This window comes from Pseudozyma hubeiensis (assembly GCF_000403515.1).
Source record: "Pseudozyma hubeiensis SY62 DNA, scaffold: PHS66, whole genome shotgun sequence".
In the NCBI taxonomy this organism is placed as follows: Eukaryota; Fungi; Basidiomycota; class Ustilaginomycetes; order Ustilaginales; family Ustilaginaceae; genus Pseudozyma; species Pseudozyma hubeiensis.
The window spans coordinates 220373-246392 of record NW_012133848.1 but is presented as its reverse complement, the minus strand read 5'-3'; the positions used below and the strand labels follow the sequence as shown (position 1 = coordinate 246392).

At 56.7% G+C, this 26020-nt stretch overlaps 8 protein-coding genes across 8 annotated transcripts; 2 read left to right on the top strand and 6 right to left on the bottom strand.

Annotated features, from left to right (window-relative positions):
- Positions 1 to 1000: 1000 nt before the first annotated feature.
- On the top strand, positions 1001 to 5705 carry PHSY_006864 (hypothetical protein; the record flags this gene model as incomplete). Its single annotated transcript, XM_012337461.1, has 4 exons — positions 1001 to 1068; positions 1268 to 1355; positions 1477 to 3560; positions 4391 to 5705. The coding sequence occupies 4 exons, from the start codon at positions 1001 to 1003 to the stop codon at positions 5703 to 5705; spliced, it is 3555 nt and encodes a 1184-aa protein (XP_012192851.1).
- A 342-nt stretch (positions 5706 to 6047) lies between these two features.
- PHSY_006863 (triosephosphate isomerase) lies at positions 6048 to 7794 on the bottom strand (the record flags this gene model as incomplete). The annotated part of the gene is made up of 4 exons (XM_012337460.1): positions 6048 to 6685; positions 6789 to 6959; positions 7119 to 7230; positions 7489 to 7794. The coding sequence occupies 4 exons, from the start codon at positions 7792 to 7794 to the stop codon at positions 6048 to 6050; spliced, it is 1227 nt and encodes a 408-aa protein (XP_012192850.1).
- Positions 7795 to 8604: 810 nt separating this feature from the next.
- PHSY_006862 (potential Sit4 phosphatase complex component) lies at positions 8605 to 12585 on the bottom strand (the record flags this gene model as incomplete). Its single annotated transcript, XM_012337459.1, has 1 exon — positions 8605 to 12585. One exon carries the CDS (start codon positions 12583 to 12585, stop codon positions 8605 to 8607), a length of 3981 nt encoding a protein of 1326 aa, XP_012192849.1.
- A 1240-nt stretch (positions 12586 to 13825) lies between these two features.
- PHSY_006861 (histone acetyltransferase) lies at positions 13826 to 18198 on the bottom strand (the record flags this gene model as incomplete). The annotated part of the gene is made up of 4 exons (XM_012337458.1): positions 13826 to 16927; positions 17086 to 17271; positions 17801 to 17876; positions 18104 to 18198. 4 exons carry the CDS (start codon positions 18196 to 18198, stop codon positions 13826 to 13828), a joined length of 3459 nt encoding a protein of 1152 aa, XP_012192848.1.
- A 245-nt stretch (positions 18199 to 18443) lies between these two features.
- On the bottom strand, positions 18444 to 22115 carry PHSY_006860 (hypothetical protein; the record flags this gene model as incomplete). The annotated part of the gene is made up of 1 exon (XM_012337457.1): positions 18444 to 22115. The coding sequence occupies one exon, from the start codon at positions 22113 to 22115 to the stop codon at positions 18444 to 18446; it is 3672 nt and encodes a 1223-aa protein (XP_012192847.1).
- Positions 22116 to 22312: 197 nt separating this feature from the next.
- On the bottom strand, positions 22313 to 22540 carry PHSY_006859 (translation initiation factor; the record flags this gene model as incomplete). Its single annotated transcript, XM_012337456.1, has 1 exon — positions 22313 to 22540. One exon carries the CDS (start codon positions 22538 to 22540, stop codon positions 22313 to 22315), a length of 228 nt encoding a protein of 75 aa, XP_012192846.1.
- A 588-nt stretch (positions 22541 to 23128) lies between these two features.
- PHSY_006858 (dynein heavy chain) lies at positions 23129 to 23845 on the bottom strand (the record flags this gene model as incomplete). Its single annotated transcript, XM_012337455.1, has 1 exon — positions 23129 to 23845. The coding sequence occupies one exon, from the start codon at positions 23843 to 23845 to the stop codon at positions 23129 to 23131; it is 717 nt and encodes a 238-aa protein (XP_012192845.1).
- An 866-nt stretch (positions 23846 to 24711) lies between these two features.
- PHSY_006857 (likely protein kinase) lies at positions 24712 to 25776 on the top strand (the record flags this gene model as incomplete). Its single annotated transcript, XM_012337454.1, has 1 exon — positions 24712 to 25776. One exon carries the CDS (start codon positions 24712 to 24714, stop codon positions 25774 to 25776), a length of 1065 nt encoding a protein of 354 aa, XP_012192844.1.
- Positions 25777 to 26020: the final 244 nt, after the last annotated feature.

Below are 26020 nucleotides of genomic sequence, written 5' to 3'. Positions count from 1 at the left end.
CCCCCCCCCGTGACACGATGGAGCCATGTTTAGCGACCACGGGCTCAGTGCGAGCCTATCCGCTCTTGTAGACGCACCGCCACGCTGTTTGGTATTTGCCTCCGACAAACGACAGACGAACTGCACGATGCTATGCTCAAGTTGTTTGTGCGCGTTCGTGTGCCTCGTTTGCGCAGCGGAGCCAGAAACTTGCTTCCACTCCGAGATCAGACTGCAGCACGTTGTCGGACTGTCTGTTCGAGCAATTCTGCATCCGTGATCTTGCCAGTCATCCGATCATATCTTGTCAATGAAATGACAACAATGTAGGCACGACATCCATCTGCCAAGGTCATCGACGGGCCTACGGATGGCTGCCACGACTCGAGCTTTGTTTAGCCAAATACGCTAATCGAAAACTTCCATTCGACAAAATGACGGCAGAGCCCTTCTCTCGCCGTACAGTGCAGCTTCCCGGCGCGATCGGTGAAATTTAGCGAGACAACACCAGGAAATAAGATTATCATGAATATAAAGATAAACTTTGCAAGCAGGGACCGACATGTGAACCGCTCTTCTGGTCACCAGGGTCAAGCTGCCTGTCGGTTTGCTGCTCAAGCCCTGGCTTGCGTAGCATCTTCACGGCCGATCCGACCATCCTCAGGACCTCTCAAGTAGGTACTGTACAACTGTACCCGTAGACAGATGCCAGAGCAGAGTACAGATGTGTCGATACTATATTAATAATACTGCTTAAAGACATAAGAAAAAAAATTCTGGCCATCTCGTCATTGTCCTTCTCCGCCCACCTTCACTGTAAGCTCCTTCTCGGGTACGGCCCCTGTCTTCCTCTGTGGTCTCCGTTCCGTGACCCGTCTCTCCAAGATCGCCTGCTGCTCTTGATCTGTGTCGGTCCCCCCAAAATAACGAAGCGTCGACGTCTGAGCCCGTGTGGCGTGCACGCTCTCACGCTTTGCAAGAGGCTTTTGCCACTCAACGGATTCTACCCGACACGCCACCAATGATTTCGCCGCATCGACACGAACTAGCAGACACGAGAACAGAAGATCCGAAGTTCGGATGCCAGAGGTGAGGAACCTGCACCCTACGGCGTTCTAAACAGAGTAGAGCCTCGTCGTCCTCCTGCTGCGAATTTCGTGTTGGCTAGGGTTCACGTTTTGGTTCAACCGTAAGAGTCTGTTTCGTTGAGCCTACTCCGACCTCTTCCTATCCCGCCTCTTCGGTCCGTCCTTCTTTCTCGCTCTTTGTGCCGACCCTTTCCCTCTAGCTGGATCCGCTTTCGCTGCTGCACTTCGACCGCAGAGACCCGATTGCTCGTCGCTTCTCAAAAGACGTCGGCTGCCGACAGTGTCCACGTTCGGGGGTCGCTCGATAGCCTCTTCCGTCTCCGCGTCTTCTTCGCTGCCCTCGCCTTCCTCCTCGAAACCTCTCCTTCTCCCTCACCGCCTGCCACTTCGCCTTGTCGCTCCCTTTCAGCTCCCTGATCCTCCGAAACTTTCCTCCTCGTCACAGACAGGTACGTCACAGTTTCGCTGGTCACGGACGCGACTTCGACTTCTCAGCTCTACGTTTGCACGCCACCGCCTGCGGAAGGTTGCCTGCTGCGTTCCGACCAGTGCTCCTTCACCTCTCACTCGCCTGCTGCTAGGGTCTCCACGATCGAGTTCTGTCTCTCTGCGACGGCAGCGCCGACAACGCGGAACAAGCGACGATAGCCCATCCAGCGGCGTCTCACCAGCCTTCTGCCTCCTCACAACAGCGCTTTCGACCGAACCAACCTGTTTGACAAGTCGACCAGTCCTGCGAGCCTCGACATTCCCTCTCTCCACTTTTCTACCCGCTCGCCGTCACCTTCTGCGGCTTGCCTCTTGTCTTCCATTCGTAGCAACAAGTACGACCACCGACCCACAACCGTCTTTTCGTCGCGCTTGCCACCGCTGCCAAGCTCCTCACGAGAACGTCTTATCAACGTACTTGTCTACACCGCTCCTTCCGATTCATGGCGCCTCTTCTCGGCTCTTCAAATCAGCATTGACCGTAAGCCCCGTCGTCTTTTGCACGCGATCATCCACCCCGCGACGTCTTTCGCTCGCCAAACTCTTTCCAATCAATCACCACCCGAACGGCTCTGCTGCCACCATACCGTCAATTCCGCCTGCCTTCATGCCGCTGATTATGAGGCCTCCCATCAAACACACGGACGACGAGCACGATGCCGAGCGTCTACGTCAGATCGCACGTCGCAAAGAGCAGAATCGCAATGCACAGCGACGACTTCGCGAGCGTAAAGAGGAGTACACCATGCAGCTCGAGGTGCAGCTCGCTGAGCTCCACCGTCGGTCTCAGAGCCAAGAGGAGGAAAGCCACTTTCTGCGAGAGGCGCTCGCTCGGATGCGGGCCGAGAATCAGACTCTGGCCGAACAGATTGCCATGATACACCAGGCAGTACCTTCCACCCAGTCGTCACATCCTCTGCCCCAGCGTGCGTCCATCGATCTCGGCGTCGACCACTTTGCCCCTCTCAATCGCCACCGCAATCGCTCGCAAAGCGTCACGGCTCTGGCGCTGCCTCACCTCGCTTTCGGTCACGCTGCTGCACCGTGGTCGACATCGTCACAACAACCAATTCCGGCCATGCACGCGCCATTCGGGACTACTGTTGCCCCCGGTGCCACTCATCGCATGCCGTTCTCGACTGTGTCTCCCTTGCCCGGCGCGGAGTCATCCTTTGGTGGCGGTCTCGCTGCTCCTCATCATGATGGTGTCGACGATGTCACCATGGCGCGACCCGACGACAACAGCCGTACGGGCTCCCATTCGCCGTCTTTGTTGCGACGGACGAGCTCGCTGCTTAGCACCCCTGACGCGAGATCCAACTTTTCGCGTCCCGGGAGCGGGCAGACTGAAGTGACGTTGCCATCTGAGCAATCGGAGCCGGAAAGCAGCGCACCAGGCAAGGTTCAACGTGTCTCCGACTCCGGAAAGCCTTTCGGCTCTGCTACGACTATCTCGCCGTCACCGCCGATCGAATCCGCGGCTATCCCTTCGAGGACCATGGCACCAATTCCTTCCTCAGCTGTTGACCAGGGCAGTTCAAACACGTCCAAAACCGCCCTCAGCTCGGACGAAGTCATGGCAAGCTGCCTGGAGAGCATCCACTCTCTTCCTCAAGCGCATGCCGATTCTCACGCCTCTCAAAAACCCAGCGTGGACAACGCCGCTTCGTGGATGTCGTCGGCGCCCGACATTCACGGTCAATTGTCGCTCCCCGACTTTCGCCATTCGGATATGTCGAACATGTCCAAGCCTCTTGGTGTTACTCCGGGCGCGCTTGGCCTAAGTAACGTCATGTCTGGAACCGGGGCTAGCAGCGACGGATGGTCGATCTCGCCTTGGATCAATATGGCACAGACACCTACGGCCGGTGCAGCCGTCGACATGGATCACTCTGCTTCGCGAACCCAAGCCGATGCTCACGGTGCTCACAGCCTCGACGCGGGCATGACGTTTGAGAACAAGAAGTCGCTGGCGTCGCGTCGAGGTTTCTCAGGGAGTCTAAGGTTTGAATCCACCGATGGATGAAGCCGAAGAGGTGTTGTCCGTATTCTCGTCTTCCTACTCCTGGTCCAATCCTTTCTCTCTGTCACGATCGTGCCTTTGCAGCTTGCGTCACGGGTCCTCGCCTGACGTTGGCGGACCCGACTCCCAGCGTTCTCCCATCGTCTGCTGCCTTCTTGCCATGACGAGGGGCAATCCGCGAACGTTCTCTTTCCTCTCTTGTTCCGTCCCCCATTCTTTGTTCCGAGCGTTTCTTCTCCAATCAGTTAGCAGCAACCTGTACTACCACCAAACCATACTCGACTGGTCACAATCTCTTCTCCACGCTCAATTCTCGCACAGCGTCAAGTATCTCAAGTTCAGTTTCAGTCTCTCACTCATTTCCTCAAGGTACTGGTGTCACGCTCTCACTCTCCGCACCGTGCGGAGTCGCATACTCGAAGTTGTTCCCCACCCCATACGTGTAATCCCTCTGTATCTGTTGTCGCATCGCATCGTGTTAGCATTGTTTTTCTGCATTGGTCTGTAATCATACTCGTAAGGGCCGCTGCGGATTTGCAGCCTGGATCAAACGGACTCGGTGCGAGGTTTGTGTGTAGTTGTACTTGGCGATGATGTTGACAGAGCGACGGGCGCCGTTTGATGAGGTGAATTGTTAGAGCGGCGGGGCTTAATGGGAAGTTGGCCCTTCGCTCGGCAACCCGATCGGACCGGATTTTCAGAGAAAGTGTGAAAGCTGGCAGCCTGCATGGTGTAACTGAGCCGCGCGCAGCACTCTCCACACTCTGTCGAGATTGGAACAAAAGGCATCCGAGACCCCGTTTTGGCTCAGGCGGACTTTCTTCCTGCTGCTTCCGGTAAGACTGAGTGTTGTTCTCGTCGTCATCTTCTCCCTCCTCCACCACCATAAACAACAACAACAAGACCCCACCATCCCTCCCGCTTTGAGTCTTATAAAAATGGCTAGTCAAGCATTCATCGTCGCCGCCAAGCGAACCCCCTTCGGTGCGTTCGGCGGAAAACTCTCCGGGTTTACCGCATCTCAACTCGGCGGTCTTGCATCCAAAGCTGCCCTTGCCGAACTTCCCTCTTCTACCAAGGTCGATGCTACCATCTTTGGCAATGTCCACGCGAGCGACAACACGGCAGCCTACCTGGCCCGTCACGTCGGCCACCACGCTGGTCTTCCCGTCACCGTACCTGCATTGACGGTCAACAGGTTGTGCGGATCCGGATTCCAGAGCATCATTAATGCTGTTCACGAGATCCGCGTCGGTGACTCGGACGTGGTGCTGACGGGTGGTACGGAGAGCATGTCACAGGCACCTTATACGCTGTCTGGAGTGAGGTTTGGAAACACCCGGTACGGTCAAGATCTCAAGCTGGTCGATTCGCTGGCTGCTGCGCTGACGGATCAGGTTCCGACACCTACACCGATGGGTATCACGGCCGAAAACCTGGCTGCCAAGTACGGCATCACCAGACAGCAGTGTGACGAGTACGCATTGCAGACCCAACAGCGATACCAGAAGGCTCTTTCCGAGGGCGCCTTCAAGGACGAAATCGTCCCCGTCGAGATCAAGTCGAAGAAATCAACCGAGACCTTCGACGTCGACGAACATCCGCGTGCCAAGACAACGGTCGAAAGCCTCGGAAAACTCCCCAGCGTGTTCAAGAAGGAAGGCACCGTATCCGCCGGCAACGCCAGCGGCATCTGCGATGGTGCCGCTGCCAACGTCGTCGCCTCGGAAGAAGCGGTCAAGAAGTTTGGCCTCAAACCGCTGGCTCGTATCCTGTCGTACGGCGTCACCGCCTGCGAACCCAGCATCATGGGTATCGGTCCTGTTGAAGCATCCAAGATTGCTCTCAGCCGTGCCGGACTCAAGGTGTCGGATATGGACCTCATCGAGGTCAACGAAGCCTTCGCCGCCCAGTTCTTGTCGGTGCAGAAGGAGCTGGAGCTGCCCAGCGAAAAGACGAACGTGTTCGGTGGAGCGATCGCCCTCGGTCACCCGTTGGGCGCTAGTGGCGCGAGGATCATGGCCAACCTTACTCACAATCTGATCAGGCTGGACAAGAAGTACGCACTCGGCGCAGCTTGCATCGGTGGAGGTCAGGGTATCGCCATCGTCATCGAGAGGGTGTAGTGCGCTCGCTCCCTTTGGAAAGAAAAAAGGACGATAGAATGCTGCAATGCAATGCATCGTCTCGGTCGATTTCACCAGTGTGTGTTTCAGTGTGAGCGGTTGCGAGGTGTGGTCTTTCCTTGGACTACGCTAGCCATCGAACACTTCCTCACTGAGACCAGAAAGCACAATTCTCTCAAGTTTTCCACGCCTGAAGGCTTGCTCTGTTGCAAAGCAAAACTGATCATTCGATGTGCATGTCGTGTTGCAGGTTACATTTAACGTCAGCCGGTTTGAGCCTAGAATCTGCCTCGTCTCGTATCGCATGTCGGGACATCAGATCCTAGCCGACTGGTTAGCTAGTCAAGCGTTCGCGTTGACGATATCAACGAACTCAGGCTTGAGACTGGCGCCTCCGACCAAGAAACCGTCAATGTCAGGCTGCTGGGCGAGCTCCTTGCAGTTCTTTCCGGCGACGGAGCCGCCGTAGATGATTCTGAGCTTGTCGGCGGTGTCCTTGCCGAGCTTCTCGCTGGCCCACTTGCGGATAGCGGCGTGGACCTCCTGGGCCTGTTCCGAGGTGGCCACCTTACCGGTACCGATGGCCCAGACGGGTTCGTAGGCGACGACGATCTTGGACCAGTCCTTGACCTGATCGGCAACGGCGTTGAGTTGACGAACGACAACGTTGACGGTCTCGTTGGCTTCACGCTGTTCGAGCGTCTCGCCGATGCAGAGGATGACGGAGAGGTTCTCGGCGAGAGCGGCGGCGGTCTTTTCGGCGACGTTGGCGTCGGATTCGTGGAAGAGGGTGCGACGTTCAGAGTGACCGAGGATGACCCAAGGGATGGAGGCGTCTTTGAGCATCGAGACGGAAACCTCGCCGGTGAAGGCACCGCTGGCCTTGTGGAAGGCGTTTTGAGCCGAGACCGAGACGGAGGAGCCTTTGAGCTGCTCCTGCACGGTCAGGAGGTGGAGGGCTGGGGGTGCAACGACCACCTCTGCATGGACAACAACAAGAACGCATATCGACAAATACAAGGATATGAGAGTCAGCCAAAAGCTTCGGCTTGGGCATGGACATGGCAGAATAGCGATACTCACCGACATTCGAGTCGAGCTTGGCCTGTGTCAAAGTCTGGGTGAGAGACTTTGTCGACTCGAGCGAGCCGTTCATCTTCCAGTTACCGCCGACGAAGAAAGTGCGAGCCATTTTGTCCAGTATCGAAAATGGTGTTGATGGGAGTGATTTGGTTGTGATGGTACGTAGAGCAACTTGGAAGGAAGGAAACATGTGCTGGTCCAAAGATTCCTTCGCGGGTTTTGGCTGATCAAGAGATTGATATCTGAGTACTGTAGATCTGAAAATCTACAGCCAAGCCGATCCATGCGCAAGACAACGGAAAGATCCCGGAAGAACCCTCACCTGTGTACCTTGCGTAGAATTGGCGTACGGACGGGCAAACTTGATCGAGCCAAAACGCGTCGTTGTAGTGAGCATCCTCCACTTGGTTGTGTTGAAAACACACACAAATCGACGCACAGCCTGGCGAAAGGGATGTCAGCCTTGGCGTGCTAGCTAGCTTTGCAGCAAACGACGCTTGGACCAGCTGCCTGCGTTTTCGCCCGACAAAGCAAACGTCACTCCCAGCACACACGCTCACACCCCTGATTGCTCATTCGGTCTTCCAAAACCAACACCTCGAACCAACCTGCACGCATCGGGCTCACTCTCCCCTTCCAACATCCTTCGAACAATCATCCCTCAATCGCAATGTCTTGGCAAGGTTACGTAGACACCAACCTCGTTGGCACGGGCAAGATCACCCAAGCCGCCATCATCGGTCTCAAAGGTGGTGTTTGGGCGACGAGCTCCGATTTCAATGTGAGTGTGTTCTCCATCCGGCAGGGAAGCGCTACAGACCGCATACGACACGGGCTGAGTCACAAGGCGACGGAGCTTCTGCCAGTGGATCCGTCCTATAGATCTGGAGATGGCTACGTTACACTCATTCGCAGCGGCATGATTCGCAAGTGACGCCGGTTGATGACGATGGAGTCGCTTCCTTGCTTCAAGCTGATGGGCATGCAGCTGATTGACTGACAGCATTCCTTCTCCCTCGCTCCGCTCACCATCCTCAGGTCTCCTCCGAAGAGCAAAAAGCAATAATCGCAGGTTTCGACGATCCCTCCGGTCTACAAGCTGGAGGCGTCCGTGCGAACGGCAAAAAGTTCTTCACATTGGGCGTCACACCAAGGACCATCTACGGAAAGCAAGCTGTATGTCCTTCCACCCCTCACTCATCCACGCTTCCGAGCGAGTTTGTCGCTGACATTGCATCTTGCTTTCTGATCTCAGGGTGACGGATTGGTAGCAGTCAAGACCAACCAGGCCGTGTTGGTATGCGTTTACGTGGCACCTATCGTCCCCGGCGAAGCTAACAAGGTCGCTGAGGGTCTCGGTGATTACCTCGTCAGCGTCGGATACTAGGCGCTCGACAGGAAGCTCGATTGTAGAGTGAGAGCTGGTGAAACGTATTGCACTCAACGAAAGCCTCCCGGATGTGCAAAGAGGTTGTGCTGATGTGACAGCTGGGATCGCATTCGAGATCACAGGTCACGCTGACGGCACAGCTCGATGAGAGATCTGAGGCAAAACAGTGAGCACTCGACCGAGAGCATGTATTCAAGACCCCGGGCTCGAGCACAAAGCCTCTTCGTGACAGCCTCAATCTCGACTCGAGCTCCACAATCCCGACATTCACAGCAAAGTCTCAGTCAGTGTCAGAGACGCACGGGGTAATGAGATGGTCATATGTCTATGAGATTACTGGAGTTGATTCGTAATACGATGCTGCCTCTCAAGAAGCACAGCGTATCATCGAACCCCTTTTGTTCGCGACAACATGTCGGCCAGCTACTACGAAGCGCTGCCCTTGGGAGGAGATCCAGCCTCGCCAGCGCCCAGCGCCACCTCATCCAACGGCACCACAACCGTTGTTCCGTCTGCCAGGGTTCGCTGAAGCTTCCCCTCTTCAGTCTGCGACACCGTCGTCGGCATGCCAGGTCCCAGTGGATCCTCTGCATCTGTCACTTCTGCGATCTCGGGACCTGCAGACCCGAGCGAGCCTCGACGACGGTTAAGCGAAGTTTGATCGCCACTGCCCAGTTCGGCGGCTTCCAGCTGGCCGAGTGAGGGGCGACGGGCGTGTGCTTTGCTCACGACGTCAGAGCCGAGCGAAGCAGCGTCGATCCCCTTCGGCGGCGAGAAGGGACTTGAGCTCAGTGCCGATGTTTGCTCGGCGCTGTCGGCGACAGGCTTGGATGGAATGCTGACCGCGGCGGTATGAGTAGCGCCGCTCTCCTCCTCTTCGTCGTCTTCCTCATCGTCCTCATCCATTTCGTTACCGTGTCGAGGGCCGCTTTCTTCAAATTCCCTTCTAAATTGTGCCGACCAGTCAGCAGGAGTTAGATTCTCGGCGAAGGGATTTGAGTTGCTGGCAGCACCGTCCGCAGCTGCGCCAGACGAAGTAAAGTCGAAGCTCTGGGTGGCGCCGCCAGCATTGGCGTCGCTGGGGTCCGCGAACGGCCCCCAATCGTCATCCTCGTCGTCGTCGCCGAGCTCGCCTCCACCGCCACCAGACCCTTGCCTTGGTGTGAACGCGTCGTCGAAGCCGCTGCCCTCCTTGCCGCCTCGCTTCATCTCGCTCGACAGCCACGAAGCCTCGTCGTCGCTGTCGTCATCGTCCGAACCGGCCGCTCCGCCAATTTGCGATGATAGATAGCTGGCAAAGGAGCTGCTTCCAGCACCGCCGATGCCTCCATCATCGTCGTCATCATCTGCACCAGAACCGAAGGACATGGACATGCCGTCGTGACCACGATTGAACGCGAGCGGACCTCCTTCCTTCTCTCGAATCTCCTCCAGCGTCTCCGAGACCACCTGGCGCCATTCTTCGCGCTCGGTAAACGCCTCGACGGGACGCGCGACCTCGAGCGGATAGCGCTCCAGCAGCTTGACGGTCTCCTCAGCGATGAGGTTCATGTGGCCCATGTAACCAAGTCGGATTCGGCGGGGACCTGCCACCGAGTCTTCATTTCGCTTGCGTCCTTCCACGATGCGGGAAGTAAGGTGTCCCTGATCGAACACTGCGACGGTAAGCTTCCTATTGAGGCCGACGTCCATGCGTCCATTGAAGCATTGCTGCAGGATGTCATAAACAACGTTGTGAAGAAAATTGTTCCAGGGGTAGTCGAAGAACAAATCGAGCAGCGATGGAAGAATGCCGCATTCGAGGAACTTCCTCTTGAGCATGTCACCGATGACATAGTCCTTTGCCTCATCGATGGGACTGGGCGGACCCGACCGTCTGGGCGACGTCAATTCGGCGAGAGAAAGTCCGGAGAGGGCAGTGTGGACCGAAGCGGCATCGCCTCTGCCCTCCTCGAGAGAGGCGCTCGACGTGATGCGCGGGCTTTTCCTGTTGGACGCCTTCGACGACGCATCAGCAGATGTCTCGACACTGCTGTGACCGGCCTCGGCTGTCGCGATAGGCTTGTCGCCGAGCGCAACCTCGTTCAGAAGGGCCTCATCGTCCGCTTCGTCCGTTGAATCGGTGGATGCTCCCGTGCTCGATTGGTCACGACTGTGGCCTGAAGCGTGGGCTGCGTTTTGGTCATTTGCGTCATTTTCGTTTACAGCTGTTGCTGCCACAGTGCTGATCGCCGTGCCTTGTTCGTGAGGGCTCTGCGGAGCTGCCATGTCAGTACCCACAGAAGTATCTCCTACCTCTGGGCCATCGCCTCCCTGCAGGGTCCGTGCGAGCGTCTGTAGCCCTTCAAGGCCGCCAGTCAGTACGCCGTCATCAGAGTAGCACGGACCCTCGCCAGGCGCGCGGTTCAGCAGCGCCATGTTGGAGCAGTGAAGCAGCTCGGCATAAAGCTCAGTGATTCGATACCTCTCGAATGTAAGCGGGGCCACATCGCCAACGGAGGTCGGAATGGTGACGTCGCGCTCGCGCGGTTCCTTGACGAGCTGCTGAAAGTCTGAAAGTCGCTCGGACAAGACACGAAGCATGGGGCCGAGATGCACCAGGCCCATCTTGTCGACGATCTCGGCCATGGCCTCCTCCATGCCTTGTACGTCCTCTTCCTCTTCGTCCAGCCCATCCATCGCTTTTTGAGCCGTTTCTGGATCATCGGTGTCGTCTGTGTGCGTCGGGTCAACCGTTTCGCCTTCTTGCTGAGCTGCTTTTGAAGTGGCAGCCTCTTCCTCTTCCCTCTTCTGCAGACGCTTCTCCGTCAACTCGCTCTGCCGCTTGACGAGGTGGTTGTGCAAGGTGCGGAGCAGATGCTGCTCGAAATAGTCGCTGTTGTTCTTGCGGATCAGCTCGATGAAGACTCCGATGCATGTGACCAGTGTCGAACTGCAGGTCTCGGATGTGATAGGTACAGTGGGTGCCGACACGGGTGGAAATAGGTTTTCGGGGCGCACAGTCGCTGTCGAGCCACGGTGATCGTGTTGTCCGGGCGAGCGAGACTCGGAGGCGGGGAACTCGCGGGGATTGAGAGGTCGTGCAAAGGACTCATCGTCATCGTCATCGTCCTCAACTGCGGAGGAAGATGCGACACCTTCCTCGAGTGTCGATAGCGAAGCATCGCGCCTTTGAGATGGCTTTCGCAAGTCTTGCAAAGAGAGCTGCGAGAGTTGCTCATCCGCCACATCTGTGAGACGACGGTGTAAGTGTCTCGGCATCTGCGAGTCGAGCATGTAGCCAACCATTTTGCGCACAATGGGCTCGCTGGCGAGTTCTCGCACGAGGCGGTTGTTGATGCCAGCGGTATTCTCCTGCGCCTCTCCGAGAGCTCCGCCCATCTCTTGACCCTGGCCCTGATTGAGGGCGGCGGGCGAAGGTGCAGAAAGGGCGATGATGGCCTTGAGCAGCTCAGAGACGGTGTTGTGGATGTCGACAGAGTAGTTGGGTGCGAGAAGATCGACGGTACGGGATATCAAGTCCTGGGATGAGAGCCAGTCGATAATGTCGGTTGACTGAACGGGCGTACGCATGGTCTCCTCCATCTGGATGATGCGGAATAGCAAATCGACCACGGCTGGCGTTTCGAGATGCGCGACAAAGCGCTCCACAATGCGCGGCTGATCCTTGATAAAGTCGAGCATTTCGGCAGGTTTGCGTTCGAGATATGCGCCGTTGACCTTGGCCCAATAGCCAGCCAGCACCCCTCGTCCCGGTCCATTCTCGAGAGCGCTGGTAGCGCGAAGTCTGCCATCGGCATCCGATTCGGAGTCGGAGGAAGGCCGTGAGCTGCCAGAGTTGACTGACGCCGTGTTGGAAGGATCGGAAAAGTTGGTGACGCTGAGGTGCGGGGAAGGCGAGGTCGACGTCGAGGAGCCTGTGGAGGAGGAGGCGTCGTTTTCGGCGAATAGAGGATGCGAGTGCATAGGCAAGGGCGCTTGCGAAGGTGAGGGGGTTGGTGTCAAGACAGCGTTCCAGAAGGGCACGAGGTACTCCTTTGGATCCGAAAAGATGGCGTCGATGATGGGCCATACTTCACTGCAGCTGAGCACCTCGGAAGCGACGTAGGGATACTTGAATTTGACCTTTTCCTCCCAGTCTTTGCCTCCGGTGCCTCCAACGGTCGCGGTGCCGACGACATGATCCATCAATCTCTTGACGATGCGAGGTTGTCGAAGAAAGTTGATGAGCTTCTGATTCTGCGACTTGCATTCCTGAAGCAAGTCATCCTCGTCAAGCACATCTTCGAGCGTAACGTTTGGCTTGTCGAGGAGTGTTTCGAGCGTCGAAACCGACGAGAATCCGAATCTCCACTGTTGGCAAGAAGAAAAGTCGTGCGATACGAGCGGTGCGGGAGAGACAAGCATTTGGATCAGCACGTATGAACGGAGGGGGCTGCGGGTTCTGCGTGGTCGGCGGGGCCTGTTCTGAGCTTGATGGACAGGCGAACCGGTGATGTATACTCACAAACATGATGTCGATGCTTTTTGTATGAGCGCAGCGTCCTCAAAGAAAGGTCGTTGGGGCAGGTGTGCCGAGAGAAATGCAACGGGGCGACGAATATGAAGGTGGCTCGAGCGTGCGAGCTTGTCGATGTGCAGAGAGCCGAAGTCCGGGCCGGACAATGCAAGAGAGTGGCGAGGGAGGGTGTCGCAGCACAGGTTGCACTCGAGTCTAACCTCTTGATATGATCTGCACAGCAAAATGAAGTCGGAGATGCACCTAGATTAGACCGGGCACGATACGCGCAACGGGGTCGAGGCTCAGCGAGATGGAGAAAAGCTCTCAAACTACCGCCGATGACCGTCGAGAGAAGTTGCGAAGGAGTCTGAAGCGTGAATGCGGGCGCGCGACGGACGAGCAAGACCGACAATGCTACCCGAATGAAACGAACAAAGTCGTCGAGGGGGTGTAGAGTTGGCTTCCTGCAAGACAGAGGAATCGTGCTTGAAAATGATCCTTGTCTTTGGTCAGCAGGATCGGTCCAAGCAGCCAAGATGGTGAAGACGGAGATGAATGGTGATGGTGATGGCGACACCGAAGGTACTGCGGGCACAAGAGATTCAAGTGTGTGCGTCCGAGCTATCGCTGCAACCAACAGCTCACGCACAATCACGAATCCTTCCATCGACGCTCAGGCTCGCTCGTCTGTCAATCTCCGTCCCTCGAAAAAAAGGGTCCTTGCGAGCTTCGCAGCCGAACGAAGCACAGCACACCGCAGCAAACCACAGCACAGTATGGCTAGGACAATGAAAAGGCGCGGTCCGGATTTTGCTGCCTAGCCAAAGCCGACGGCGTCAGCTTAACAATCACTCAACTTTCAAAAAAAGCGCGTCTCTCGCTTACTGTCTGCTGTGGCCTTTTTCTTTCAAGCCGATCAAGTCCCTGGAGGTCTGACAGGTCTCGTATCGTATCATGACCTGACGCCTGACGCCAAGCTCTGCAACGCTGACCGTATTCGTCGAAAGAGAAACAGTGGTGATCTTCGTATTGGTACATGTGAAGCAGTAATTTTACAGAGTGGTGGCCGCACTGCATGCTGTCGAACAGCAACTTCAGCGCTTCATATCATCCCCAGCCAACGTTGCCGTACGAGGCCACGTCGATTCAGATATGCTCCAGGGCAGGATCATCACTTCCTGGCGCATCCTCGTCACTGCCGTCGGCATCCTCGTCGCCCAAGTCGAAGTCTGCATCGTGTTGGCTGGGTGTCGCTGCACCGCTGCCACGCGCCTGCCACGGACTCGACAACCCCATCGCAAGTTGCGCCAGACGCGATTCATGACCCGTCGGACCGTTCGAAGCGCTCGAGCTAGCTGCAAGCACACGTCGAAGATGTTCTGGATCGATCGGCAGTCTCGCCATCTCGGTCGTAGCCGTGAGCATCGGCTCCTGTTTGGGAATCACGGCACCAGGGTCTTGCAGATGCTCGTCGGCTTCATAGTCGCCATCTGCATCAGCGTCCATGTCTTCGTCCCACGCGCTTGCGGCCTCTGCGTCTGCCACGCCGATGCTGGATGCAGAAGGTAGCACAGACGCCGTCGGTGGGTTCGGTGCAAGGATGTCGCTCAGGCCCGACGCTTTGTCGCCGCTCGCCATGTTGCCAAGAGTAGCGGCGTACAGGGCACTTCCAGCTGGTGGAGCAGGTCTGTACCGCTTCTTCGGAGGCGATGGTGTCGGCGTTGCGATTGAAATTTGGCCTGGACTGTTGTGTCTCGATACGTGCGCAGCACTGCTGGCGCCAGTAGCCGCCGGACTTGCCGCCATCGAGTCGGCTCGCCCGACATTGCGTCGAGCCGCTGCCCCGGCGGGGCTAGCACGCGTGCTGCCAGCCTCTGGCCTACCAGGCGTCTTCTGCACCTGGTTGAGAACCGAGTAGCCCAGATTCGCGGTCATCTCTGTCGGCGTAAATGTTCCGCTCCCCGATGGACCAGGCGTTCCGTTCGCCTGCGTCGCACTTGATCCTGCGCCGTGCCCGTTGCTCAGGCTTGCGATGGGCTGAAGGAAAGATCGAGACACCAGGAACGGCGTCCATTTCAGCTTGTCGGCTCGCACCTTGAGGTATCCTTTCGACTCGTAGTTCTTCAGATGTGCGATCACATAGTCACGGTCAAAGTGGATCCGGTAGTCGCGAGGCAGAGAAGCGGCCGCGTTCTTGTCCCTGTCCTTATACGATGACAACTCAGCAGCCGGCGCCGGTCTGGGCTGTAGGGGCGGTCTTCCACGCTTGCGCGGTTGCGGCTCGAGGGAAGCAGGACCACCGCCAGCTAGGGCCAGACCAGCAGCTGACGTCGTGCCATTTCCTTCCCTTGCCCGATACTTGCTCGTTGCGGGAGTCCGGCTGTTTCCATTCTTGCCGTCGTAGACCACGATCATGTCCTTCTCTGCCAGCACATAGAAGATGTCTTCTAGCTGCATGGCCGTGGCCCGGCTGATGTCGTCCATGGTTACCTCATCTGGTGCGATCCGCAGGTAGTAAAAGACCGCTAGCGTCCAGTAATTGCGGTAGCTGAGCAGGCCGAGGTCGCTGAGCGGCTTTTCGGGCGAGCCGGTCCGGCCTTCTTTCTTGGACAGGAGGAAGCTGATGTCGATCAGAAAGTTGCCCCATCCCCTCCTCTGCCGCACCGGCAGCGTCATGATGCATGACACGTTGTAGTTCATCGGGCTGCGCTTCTCCTTGCTGAAGTAGCCCACAAAATGGTCTCCTGAACTGTCGCCCTCCGTGACAATGTAGAACAGGAAAGGCTCAACGTCGTAGTAGAGCGTCTTGTGGTCGAGAAACATCTTTGCGAGCAGGCACAGGTTCTGGCAGTAGATTTTGTTCTTCCTGCCGTCAACCTCGTAAACACATATGTTGCCATCTCGGTAGATCTCGTCGCCCGGCGGATGTCGCATCTTGCACTTGAGTCGATGTCGTTGCGCCATGAATCGGCTCTTCATGTACTTGAGGCAGAACTCGCAAATCCACAGACGTCCGTCGGGTACCATGCTGTACTCTTCCGGATAGGGCGCTTGGTACCAAGTATCGATGTCGAACTCCCCGAAGCGAATGCACTTGATTGGCGACGCCGTTCCGGTCTCTGCGCTGCTAGCCGCGGTGGTGATCTCGACCTGCGACGGCGTTGACGCGTCCGATGGCGATTGTCGGGGAGCGAGCTGTGTGCGGGAGATACGAGAAGGCCCGACGGGTGATTCGGCGGAAAGGCCGGTTGATGAAACGGTGCCTGGAACGAGGCTTTGAGAGCGTGGTGAGGCTGCCGCTGCCGAACTCGAGCTCGCGACAGAGGTGAGCCCGGGTCGTCGGATCACACGACTACCTGGAGTGGCGGAGGGGTCGGCTAAGGTCCCGCCCAGCTTTTCTTGAGCGGCTTTCTGCGCCCGTTGGAAGCGTTCCTTGTCGTGCGGTGTCGGCTTGTACGGCAGCGTGAGTGCATCAGAAGCTTCGAGAACGCCACCGAACGGGTCTTCTTCCTCGCTGCTCTTGGAGGCATCACGGTCTCCAGCTGTGTCGTCATCGTCGTCTTCCACGAAACCCCTTGAAGAGTCGCCATCGTGTATGCCGTGTTCCGAGGCGTGCTCTCCGTCAGACGAGCCTGAGCCGTCCTGATCTCCAAGTCGTGCACTCCTGCCGCCGCTTGGATGACCATCGGCCCCGGTCGAGCCTGATCTTTGATTGGACCGTGATGCACCAGCAGACTTCCTTGGACGGCCACGCTTGTTGCTTCTGGCGCTGCTCCCACTGGTAGCCGCCGCCTTCCTGGAAGAATCTTTCGACGTCGACGGCACGATGCCCTGTTGTGACGACGAGCGCGGCGACCAGGGAGAACCAGGAGCAAGATTGAGCAAGGAACCCGCCGCGCTGAGGAAGCCATTTCTGAGCGTGACGGCAAAGTTGGGGCTTGCTGCCAGCTGCGCACTAGTTGTTTGCGGCAGCGAGGCCTGTGATGCGAAGAGCGAGTCGATGCTTCTGTCAGGATTGGAAGGCTTGCTCTGTCTACCAGAACTCGAGACGCGCGTTATCTGGCTTGACTGCGAGATTCGATCGAAATGCGCAGGTGTCGCATGCGTCGACGTCGGCCATTGTTGATGTCTGTCTGCTGTTTCGCAGGTCGGGCAATGCCATTGGCCCTTGGGCGGTTTCGATAGAGGAGGAGACAAGCAATAGAGATGCCAGCCGCGGTCGCAGCGGTCGCAAAACATGAGCTGGGCCTGCACGAATCATGAAGAAGGGCAAGACAGCAGAGGAAGTCAGTATCTTGGTTAGGGCGCTCTGGCGAAATGAAGTCTGCTGCGGAGATGTACAGTACAGTAATGACGTGCCGCATAGATGCAATGCAGGCGAAACGCGCTGCGGGAAAGACACTCACATCATCGCCCTTGTCGCGGCAGATCTCGCACTTCTTGCACTCGATGCAGCGCCAATCGTAAGACAATGCTTTGCGCACTTTGGTCGGGTTGCGGCCCCACTTGAGGCAAGACGGATGTCCACTGCTGCCGCATTCGCAGCATGATATCAGCAACTTGGGCGTGTCACCTTTTGGTCGATCCGCCGTCTGCAGGCAGAAGGCGCAGATACCTTGTGGAGGAGCACGTCGAGTTGCGCTTGTTGACGTACTTGTTGGCCTCTTCTTGACCGCGGGGGACGATGTAAGTTTACGTTTCTTTGTCGGGCTGGGCGGTGGACGTGAAAGCTGTTGTGTGCGGACTTGCTTTGACGGGGACGCAGAAAGTCTCGAGCTCGATGGTCCGGCTAGGAGAGAGGCTGTCGCCGAACTGAGTGGCTGGACGGTCATCATCGCCCTGCTGTTGGATGAGACGCGGTCAGAGTGCATGACATGATGGGTCAATTCTGATGCGTTGTTGAACCAGGGCGCAACAGGTCAGGTCGTTGCTGCGTTGGGATGCTGTTTTGTGGTCAATCGATCGGATCAAAGCTCGGCGTGGCGTTCCGGGAGGCGATGATTGTTCTATTCGGATCTACTTGTTGATGGTGATGGTCGCGGCCCCAATAGCGACTGCTCTTCGCAGAGACGATGGTTCCGAACTCGATTCGTGTTTTACCGAGGCAGCAGTTTTCGATACCTTGCGGCAGACCCGGGGCTGTGGTCGGGGCTGGGATGATGCGAGTCGGATCAGCCAGTCGGTGAAGCCGAAGATGCTGAAATGGTGGGAAGGTCGCCGTGCTTCTTCGTGGGTTGTTGCCTGCTGTCGCTCGGTCAAAGTGACTGACAATCGCTTTGTCGCAGAGTTGCTACTACAGACAGTGCTTCACGTCGGTATGTTGGTGTGGTGTTGCGCGCAGACGACAGACGCTCGTTGAGCTTGAGGAGGTCGACACGATCAGGACGTAGGCAGCGTTGCAGAGTCACTCAGCCGAATGCGAACCGTTCGCGACTCTCTCTCCACACGCCTTTGCGTCGGCCGTGCGCGTCTTCATTAGTGAACTGCGCCGTTCTGACTGATGACTTTTTGGCTGGCATCGCCTCCGACTCGGAACGCGCTTCGGAGACCCTGGCTGAAATTGCATCTTGTACCAATGAGACGATGTAACATCTTCGCTTTTGTCACCCCTGCTTCTAACTTCACATCGAAGATGACACACAGTCCAAAGGGTCATACTACACAATCGGAGTGGCATGTCGAAATGGGTATATTTGCAAAACTGGCTAGTCGACGGTGATGAGAGCTCATTAGATCACAGGCTGACAGGTACCTCTCGCTCAGCTCAGTAGCGCATATCGGACCACGCCAGAGCATCGAGTAGACCCTGCCACTTTGCGCGAGCGTAGTCGTGTTCCTGAAGAACGCGGTCGGCCTGTGTAGCGTCTTGCGCTTGGGCAGCCGTCCTTGCTGCGATGCGACCGATCTGATCATCGACGCTCACCTTGAGCTCTTCGACGAGCCGGTCGAGGGTTCTTCGTTGGCGTTCACATTCGATACGGAAGCGTTCGCGTCTGTTCACGTCGGACTCCACCCAGCTTGCCGAGATATCTCCGCTCATCGAGGCGTCTATCGACGTCGTATCGAGCCCTTCCGTCTGACCAACAGTGGTGGGGTCTCCATTCCCGGATGTAGCATAGAGCCGACCGACGTCGTCGTCATCTCGATCAATGTCCTTTCGTGCATGGTTCTGCTCATCATCGTCTTCTTCCTCTTCCTCTTCCTCCTCTTCCTCTTCCTCCGCTTCCTCTTCGGCGATCGCGCCGAGAGGAGCGCCATCTCGCTTAGCCTTGTCCCTACGCTTCTTGCGTCTTTCGCGCCGTTTCCTGCGAGCAAGCCTATCTTCTTCTGAGTTGCTTGTTCCAATGAATCGCTCGTAGTTGTGGACGACCTCGGTCCCGATTCGCCATACGGCGCTGAAAAGCTCCTTGACCTTGGCCTGCTCCACGCGGTCGAAGCATAGCATCTCGATTCGCGCCAACGCCTCGATATGAATCTGGATAGAGCTATCGATAGAGTCTGTACCCTCCATAGCGGAATCGAGAAGCCGGGCCCCTTCCAACACAACCTCACCCTGAATGTATCCGATCAAGGTTCGGACGAGCCATTGCGCCTGACGTCGAAGCGACCAAAACTTGCGCATGTGCATGGTCTCGGGCTTGGCGAGTTTGAGTGTGCTCGACAGCTTCCACTGTGCATATCGTGCCTGCAGTAGAAGGGTGAAGATCGACTGGTACACGCGCATGCAACTTTGAGGGAACACAAAGGTGAGTGGCCAAGGCACCTCGTATTTGACCTGAACGTCGGCAAGGCGACGCAGCCTCGTTCTCTGTCGGATAGCCGCGGCAGACTCGGAGTCATCGTCGCCAGTGTGAAGGCGAACAAGGTTGACGTCGATCCATGCTGCAGCCGCGTCGATGCTCCTGTGCGCCTCGAGAGCATCGCCAAAGCCAGAGTTGAGTCGATAATGGTTCAAGGCACGAACTGTGCCGTTGCGTCGATCGAGATCGAAAAAGAGAGAGTCCAGCCAGCTTGTCATTTCGGCACCTCGCTGCATGAAGAACAAGCCGTGACAGGCCTCGAGGTGCGACTGGAGCGCGTAGCCACCCTCGGTCACGGCAGACGAAAGCACCTCGGTCAATCGTTTGCGCACGATGGCAGAGATGGGCGAGAGATGCTCCCGAAGATATCGCCCGAGCATCGGCTCCAGCAGCTTCTGTGAAAGACGCAGGGGGTGGTCCGCGCTTTCTGAATTCCAGTGTAAATCAGTGTCCGGACGCGAGAGTGGCGTTTGGGGCAGGTCATCATCTGACTGCTCTTCGGCCTCATCTCCGACGCAGGAGCGGGCGTTGTGGGCGAACAGAAGCTGTCGCAAATTGGCTTTTGCTTTGTCAGGAGTGGTGCGTGGAGCCTCAATGAGGGTGGCGACGCCCTGCGTTCCCAATGCACTCTGCAGCCCGTCCTCTCCGGGCTCGGCGTGGCTTGGAAGCAGATCAGACGTCGACGATGATGTGGCGACTTGCATGCCTAGAACATGGTCCAGGTTCGGGCTCGGCTGAACCTCTCCGAGTGCGTCAATACCTAAGCTCCGAAGCAGGCCGACTCCCTTTGCAGTGGTCAACACGTCCCGCATGATAGATTGCAAAAATGCAGGCGAACTGTAGCCACGATCGAGGTCGACGTCAGCCATCGCGTCGGCGTTGGTACCATTGACAAGATATCCAGACGTCCAAAACGCGCTGTCAGATGTCGACATGGACGCATCGTGGCGAATCATGTGCTGCACAAGGCGATCATCGAAGAGAGCATCGTGGTCGCGGCGAATGGCAAAGCTGAGGCCTCTTTGAAGCAAGAGGCAGACGGATCTCCATGCAGGTCGACACGCGGCGAGCAGGCAGGTGCTCAGATCGGCAAGTACAATGTCGCGGTGTAGCACCTCGTCTTGTTGATGTGCAAAGGCCAGAAGCGCTTGCAGGCCGTCGATGAGTGCTCGATCGCTGAAGGCTCGTGGTAAGATTGGAGTTGCGACGTCGACGTCGGAATCAGAGATAAAGCCAATCTCCTTGAGCAGGGGCGCCAAGAGCAGCACTGTGGCCGCTTCTCTTTGCACGAACTCGAGCAATTGTGTCATGGTCGTATATCTGTCGGATCGAATAGCGGCCGGTTGGGCTGATATGCTAGCGTTCCCGATGTCAGAGTCCATGTTGGAGAGACTTGTCCGTAGACGCTCGAGCAGAGCCTGAACCTGCTCGGCGAACGCTTCCACAGCCGGCGTTCTAGTAAGGGCATCCACGGCGTGGATACTTTGCGATATTGTCGTTGCGACGAAGCGCTGCAGAGACGCGAGAGTTGTAGCGATGGCGGCGATGGAGGCAATTTGCTTCATCAAGATGCGGATCACAGGGAATTGTTCGTCTGATGTCATTGCCACTTGACCGGAGGGTTGTCGTGTGAAGAGCACGCTCGGAAATTCCATCAAAGCAGCTAGGCTCTCCCTGACAACATCTGCTTCGGTGTGCTTTCTCGTGGCACCGGCAGAATGGACAGTTGAATCGCGCACACTATCCTCCTTTGCTCTGTCTAATGCTTCCAGTCGTGTCCGACGATTCAGTGACCATTGATCGCGCTGTCGAAAGTCGTGCTTCGATGAGGCCGAAGGTTGTAGTGATGTTGAAATGGCAGTGAGCCGATCTCTTCGTTTGCGGAGCTCCTTGTCGCTATCGTAGCCTTGCTCAACCCTACGTTTCCGCTCGTCGTCAGAATCCAGGCTCCAGTCGGACAAGTCGGAGCCGTTCTGATCCTGGCCGTCGTCGTCCCAGACGTCGCCTTCCAGAGGCTCGTCGACCAAGATATTGAGCCACTCGCGTCTCTCTGCCTGCTTCCGCTGTTCTGGAGTCAGGTACTGAGCACGGCTCGAGTGCGTCGCGTTGAGCATCAGATTGGCAGCTGTGCGAGCCGTCACGTCTGCTGGCTTGGACAATCGAAGTAGCAAGCGGATGGCGTGTGAAACATTGTCTGGGCGGAGAAGCGGGGCCGGCATGTTGCTGACGTTGCGGCCTCGCCGCTTTTCCGCCTCGCGTGCCTGGTCTGACAGGCGTATTGACCGCTCGCAAGACATCAGAAGCTGCGAGTGGCATCTCTGAATGGCTGTGGCAAGCTCGTAATCGAGGTGGATGCTATGCTTGAGAGACAGACCTTGCAGCGCTGCAGAGACCTCATCGTCGTCGGGAGGCGACCACGAGTCTTTGTCAATGACTCGTGTCGCTCTGGCTTTTTGAGCGGCTCGAGCTGAGGTGGATGGTGTGGTCTCGTCCAGAAATGCGCCGAGGAGGAGGTCGAGGATGCGTTCCTGATCTATGTGCTTGTTCGTCCTGGATCTGCTGCCTACCCTAGCCGCTGTAGTCTTGGCGGCGTGTTCGGTCGAGCTGCCCGTGGAGGGCCCAGCAACAGGCGCCATTGTGGTAGATAAGGCAAGCTATGAGTTGTCTGCGGAGGCCATGCTGGACGAGAACAGAGCCGACCGAGGGTGGTGTTGCGGACGGTGGAGCTAAGTGGCGCCTCTACAAACGACTTTTTGGTCTCAGCAACCAACACTTTTTCCGCAACGCGTCGAGGTGTCTGCGCGTGAAGTCGGGTTGTGAGATCCTCTCAATATCACACAGGTGGAGGAATGAAAGAAAAAGATGAGAGCTCCTTGCCAACAAGGTGGTCCATGCGCTCTGAATGCTCCTTCCAGTCCGAGGCACGGTAACCATAAAGAATACCGTACTCGAGTCTGAAGCTATTCCATGTCCGCGTAGCTCGGAAGGGTTCCCCAACGAAACGTTGGTTTGGGGCTGAGTCGACTTGACGGATTGTGACCGTGTCATGGGCCGTGCGCATGGCTACGCAGACGGAAGCAGGCAGCAAATCTATTTTGGCATGTCAAGCGAGCCGAACCAACCGACGCAGTGTGATGCATTCCAGACGCACGCCGAACGTCACAGCAGACCGCATCTTTAGACAGCTGTCGAGTGTGTTTCCCGCAGGAAGGACAAGTGTTGGACCAATTAGAGCTTCTCGAGTCTTTTTCACGGAGCGCTTAAAAGAGCAACACCGACACCCGCTTCCGCTTCTTGCCACCACATACCTTCTCACCAGTCATTCTCACTCTTGTTCCTTCTTCAACAACTTTTTCCACGCCCAAAATGTCCGGATTCGACATCAACCAGCTCGGCAACATGGCCCAGGGCTTCCTTAACAACCAGGGCGGCAACAACGAGAACCGTGGCGACAACGAGCAGCAGCAGCAGCACCAAGGCGGTGGCGGAGGTGGCGGCTTCGATTTTGGTTCGCTCGCCGGTCTCGCCCAGCAGTTCAGCTCCGGCAACCACGACAGCTCTCTCTTCTCGCAGGCCGCTTCCTTTGCCCAGAACCAGGGCGGTAACCAGGATGTTGACGAGCAGAGGCTGATGCAGGACCACGACCAGGTCAACAACCAGCCCGGAGCCAACTCCTCGAGCCAAATCGGAAACGCTGCAGCGTGAGTACTCGAGTCTTGCTTTTGCGCTCAACGAACGCGACGATGACGTACTGACTCGGAACGCACATTTTTCTTCTGCTGTTGTGCACAATAGACTCTCTGCCATCAAGTCGGTTCTCGGCGGCGGTGGACAGCAGCAGCAGGGCGGCGGCTTCCAGCAGAAGATCATGAGCGCCGCCATGAGCCACGCTGCCGACTTGTTCGACCAGAAGGACGCACAGGGACAGGCTCAGGGCAGCAAGCAGGACGCCGTAAACCAGGCTGCGCAGATGGCTATGGGTCTTGCCATGAAGAACCCCTCGATGCTTGCTGGTCTCATCGGCGGGGGCAACTCGGGAGGACTCGGTGCGCTTGCTGGTATGCTCAAGTGATGCAGGTGTCGCCTGACGTGTAAAGTGCTGGAATCTGATCAGATTGACATCCATCTTAACAAGGCCGTGCACTGCCCGAGTCGGAATAGCTGTGGTGGACCTTGCTTGATCTGACCGATCAGCGCCGATCACCTGTGAGATTCGAGCTCGATCGCGGTCTGTGGCCATGGCAAGGACTGTTGAGGCAATACGAGGCGCTAAAGGTCTTAGAAACGTTACACCGGAGCTGGTCAAGCGAGTGGCCTTTTCAGCAGTGCCCTCAGCTGCGTCTGGGACGAACCGGCAAGAGTGCATCTGGAACTCTTCTCAGACTTAGGGAAACGAGGGAGACAACATACAATGATAGTGGGGCAGGGAGAGGCTGTCTTCCTTTCCTTTTCTCACGGTTGGTACGGCATCTGGAAGAACAAAGGAAGGGTGCAGTCAGGTGTATTCAGTGATGTTCCCCGTATAGATCATCAACGCACCGCAGACAAGGGACTCTAAGCAGCGGGTCTAGACGCAGGGAGAAAGAGCGATCACCTGAGACCGGAAGAGCATGTGTCTAGAAGTCCGACTGTTGACCAACACCTTTGTCGGAGTCCATCGATCGACCGAGAGCACGGTGTTACAAGGGCTTAATCAGAGTCGGAGAGGAGCTGCAAGAATGCCATGTGCTGGCCTCAAACGGTGAATCCGACCAGCTCGTGGCTTGAACTTGATTCCGAATTTGGAATTTTTGTTTTCTCTTGGAAAGTCTGGATTTTCGCCATGCAGACGCAAGCGACACACGCTGTCAAAGGGCAGGACGAAGCGCACTGTCCGAATTCGGCTAGAGAGGCAGCGCGGCGCGCGCATGTGTTGTTTCTCGAGCAATGCGTGACAGCTGCTGCAACTTGCTGCTCGCTCACGGTCCACTCGCTTGGAAGTGAGATCTGACCGACGACACACGCATGGCATTCTAGCTAGCAACAAGCAAGAGCATGCGGCAGAATTCCAACCTGCTCTCCACAAACACCCTCACTTCCCGGCTTGCTTGCGATCCATTTTCCTCTCCTTCCTTTCTCTCCAGGGGCATTTAGCGTCTGCGCTGCCATTGTCCTGACCACCAGACACCTTCGACCTCAACGACGCAAAACAACAGGAACCACAATCGCGCAACTTTCGGGTCACCCGTCACCATGGCGCAAGCACACGGACAGCAGCCCAACCACAATACCACCTTCAAGGTGGGCGAGACCTACAAGGTTGTCGATGTGGTCGGCGAAGGAGCCTACGGAGTCGTCTGCTCCGCCATCCACGTTCCCTCGAGCTCTCGCGTAGCCATTAAGAAGATCACACCCTTCGACCACTCGATGTTCTGTCTTCGAACCCTGCGCGAGATCAAACTGCTTCGCCACTTTAACCACGAAAACATCATCTCGATCCTCGACATTGTCAAACCTTCCGACTACGACAGCTTCTCGGAAGTCTACCTCATCCAGGAACTCATGGAGACCGATATGCATCGAGTCATTCGAACCCAAGAGCTGTCGGACGATCACTGCCAGTACTTCATCTACCAGACTCTGCGTGGATTGAAGGCGCTTCATTCGGCGCAGGTGTTGCATCGAGATTTGAAACCATCGAATCTGCTGTTGAACGCGAATTGCGATCTCAAGATCTGCGATTTCGGTCTGGCACGTTCGGCGAATCAACCTGAAGCGGAGGGAACGGGTTTCATGACCGAGTACGTTGCTACGCGATGGTACCGTGCACCGGAAATCATGTTGACGTTCAAGGAGTATACAAAGGCGATCGATGTTTGGTCGGTAGGTTGCATCCTGGCCGAAATGCTGTCCGGCAAACCTCTCTTCCCAGGTCGAGACTATCACCACCAACTGTCGTTGACCCTCGAGATCCTCGGTACGCCGTCGTTGGATGACTTCTACGCGATCACTTCGACTCGATCGAGGGATTACATTCGAGCACTTCCATTCCGAAAGAGGAGAAACTTTTCGCAGATGTTCCCCAACGCAAACCCACTAGCGGTGGACCTCATGGAGAAATGTTTGACGTTCAGCCCGAGGAAGAGGATCACCGTGGAGGAGGCACTGGCACATCCGTATTTGGAACCGTACCATGATCCAGAGGACGAACCGACGGCGGAACCGTTGGATCCTAGCTTCTTCGATTTCGATTACTGTAAGGAACAGCTCTCGAGGAGCGAGCTCAAGAGGTTGATTTACAACGAGATTATGCGTTGATCTGGGGTAGGAGGTCAGCGCGCTTTTGCCATCGAGGTCCATGGATCGAACAACCATTTTTGCTTCCCGAGTGTCACTTGTTTCTCGGAGTTGAACACGCTCATTGGTTTGTCGGTCAGCAATGCACACGTTCGTTTTCGTCATCCCATCTCGACCCAGTTCGTGCAATCGTCGTGAAGAAGAAACAGAAGTCCAACTACGCTTGCGAACCCACAACATGGCCGGTGCATGCACGCATTTGTGT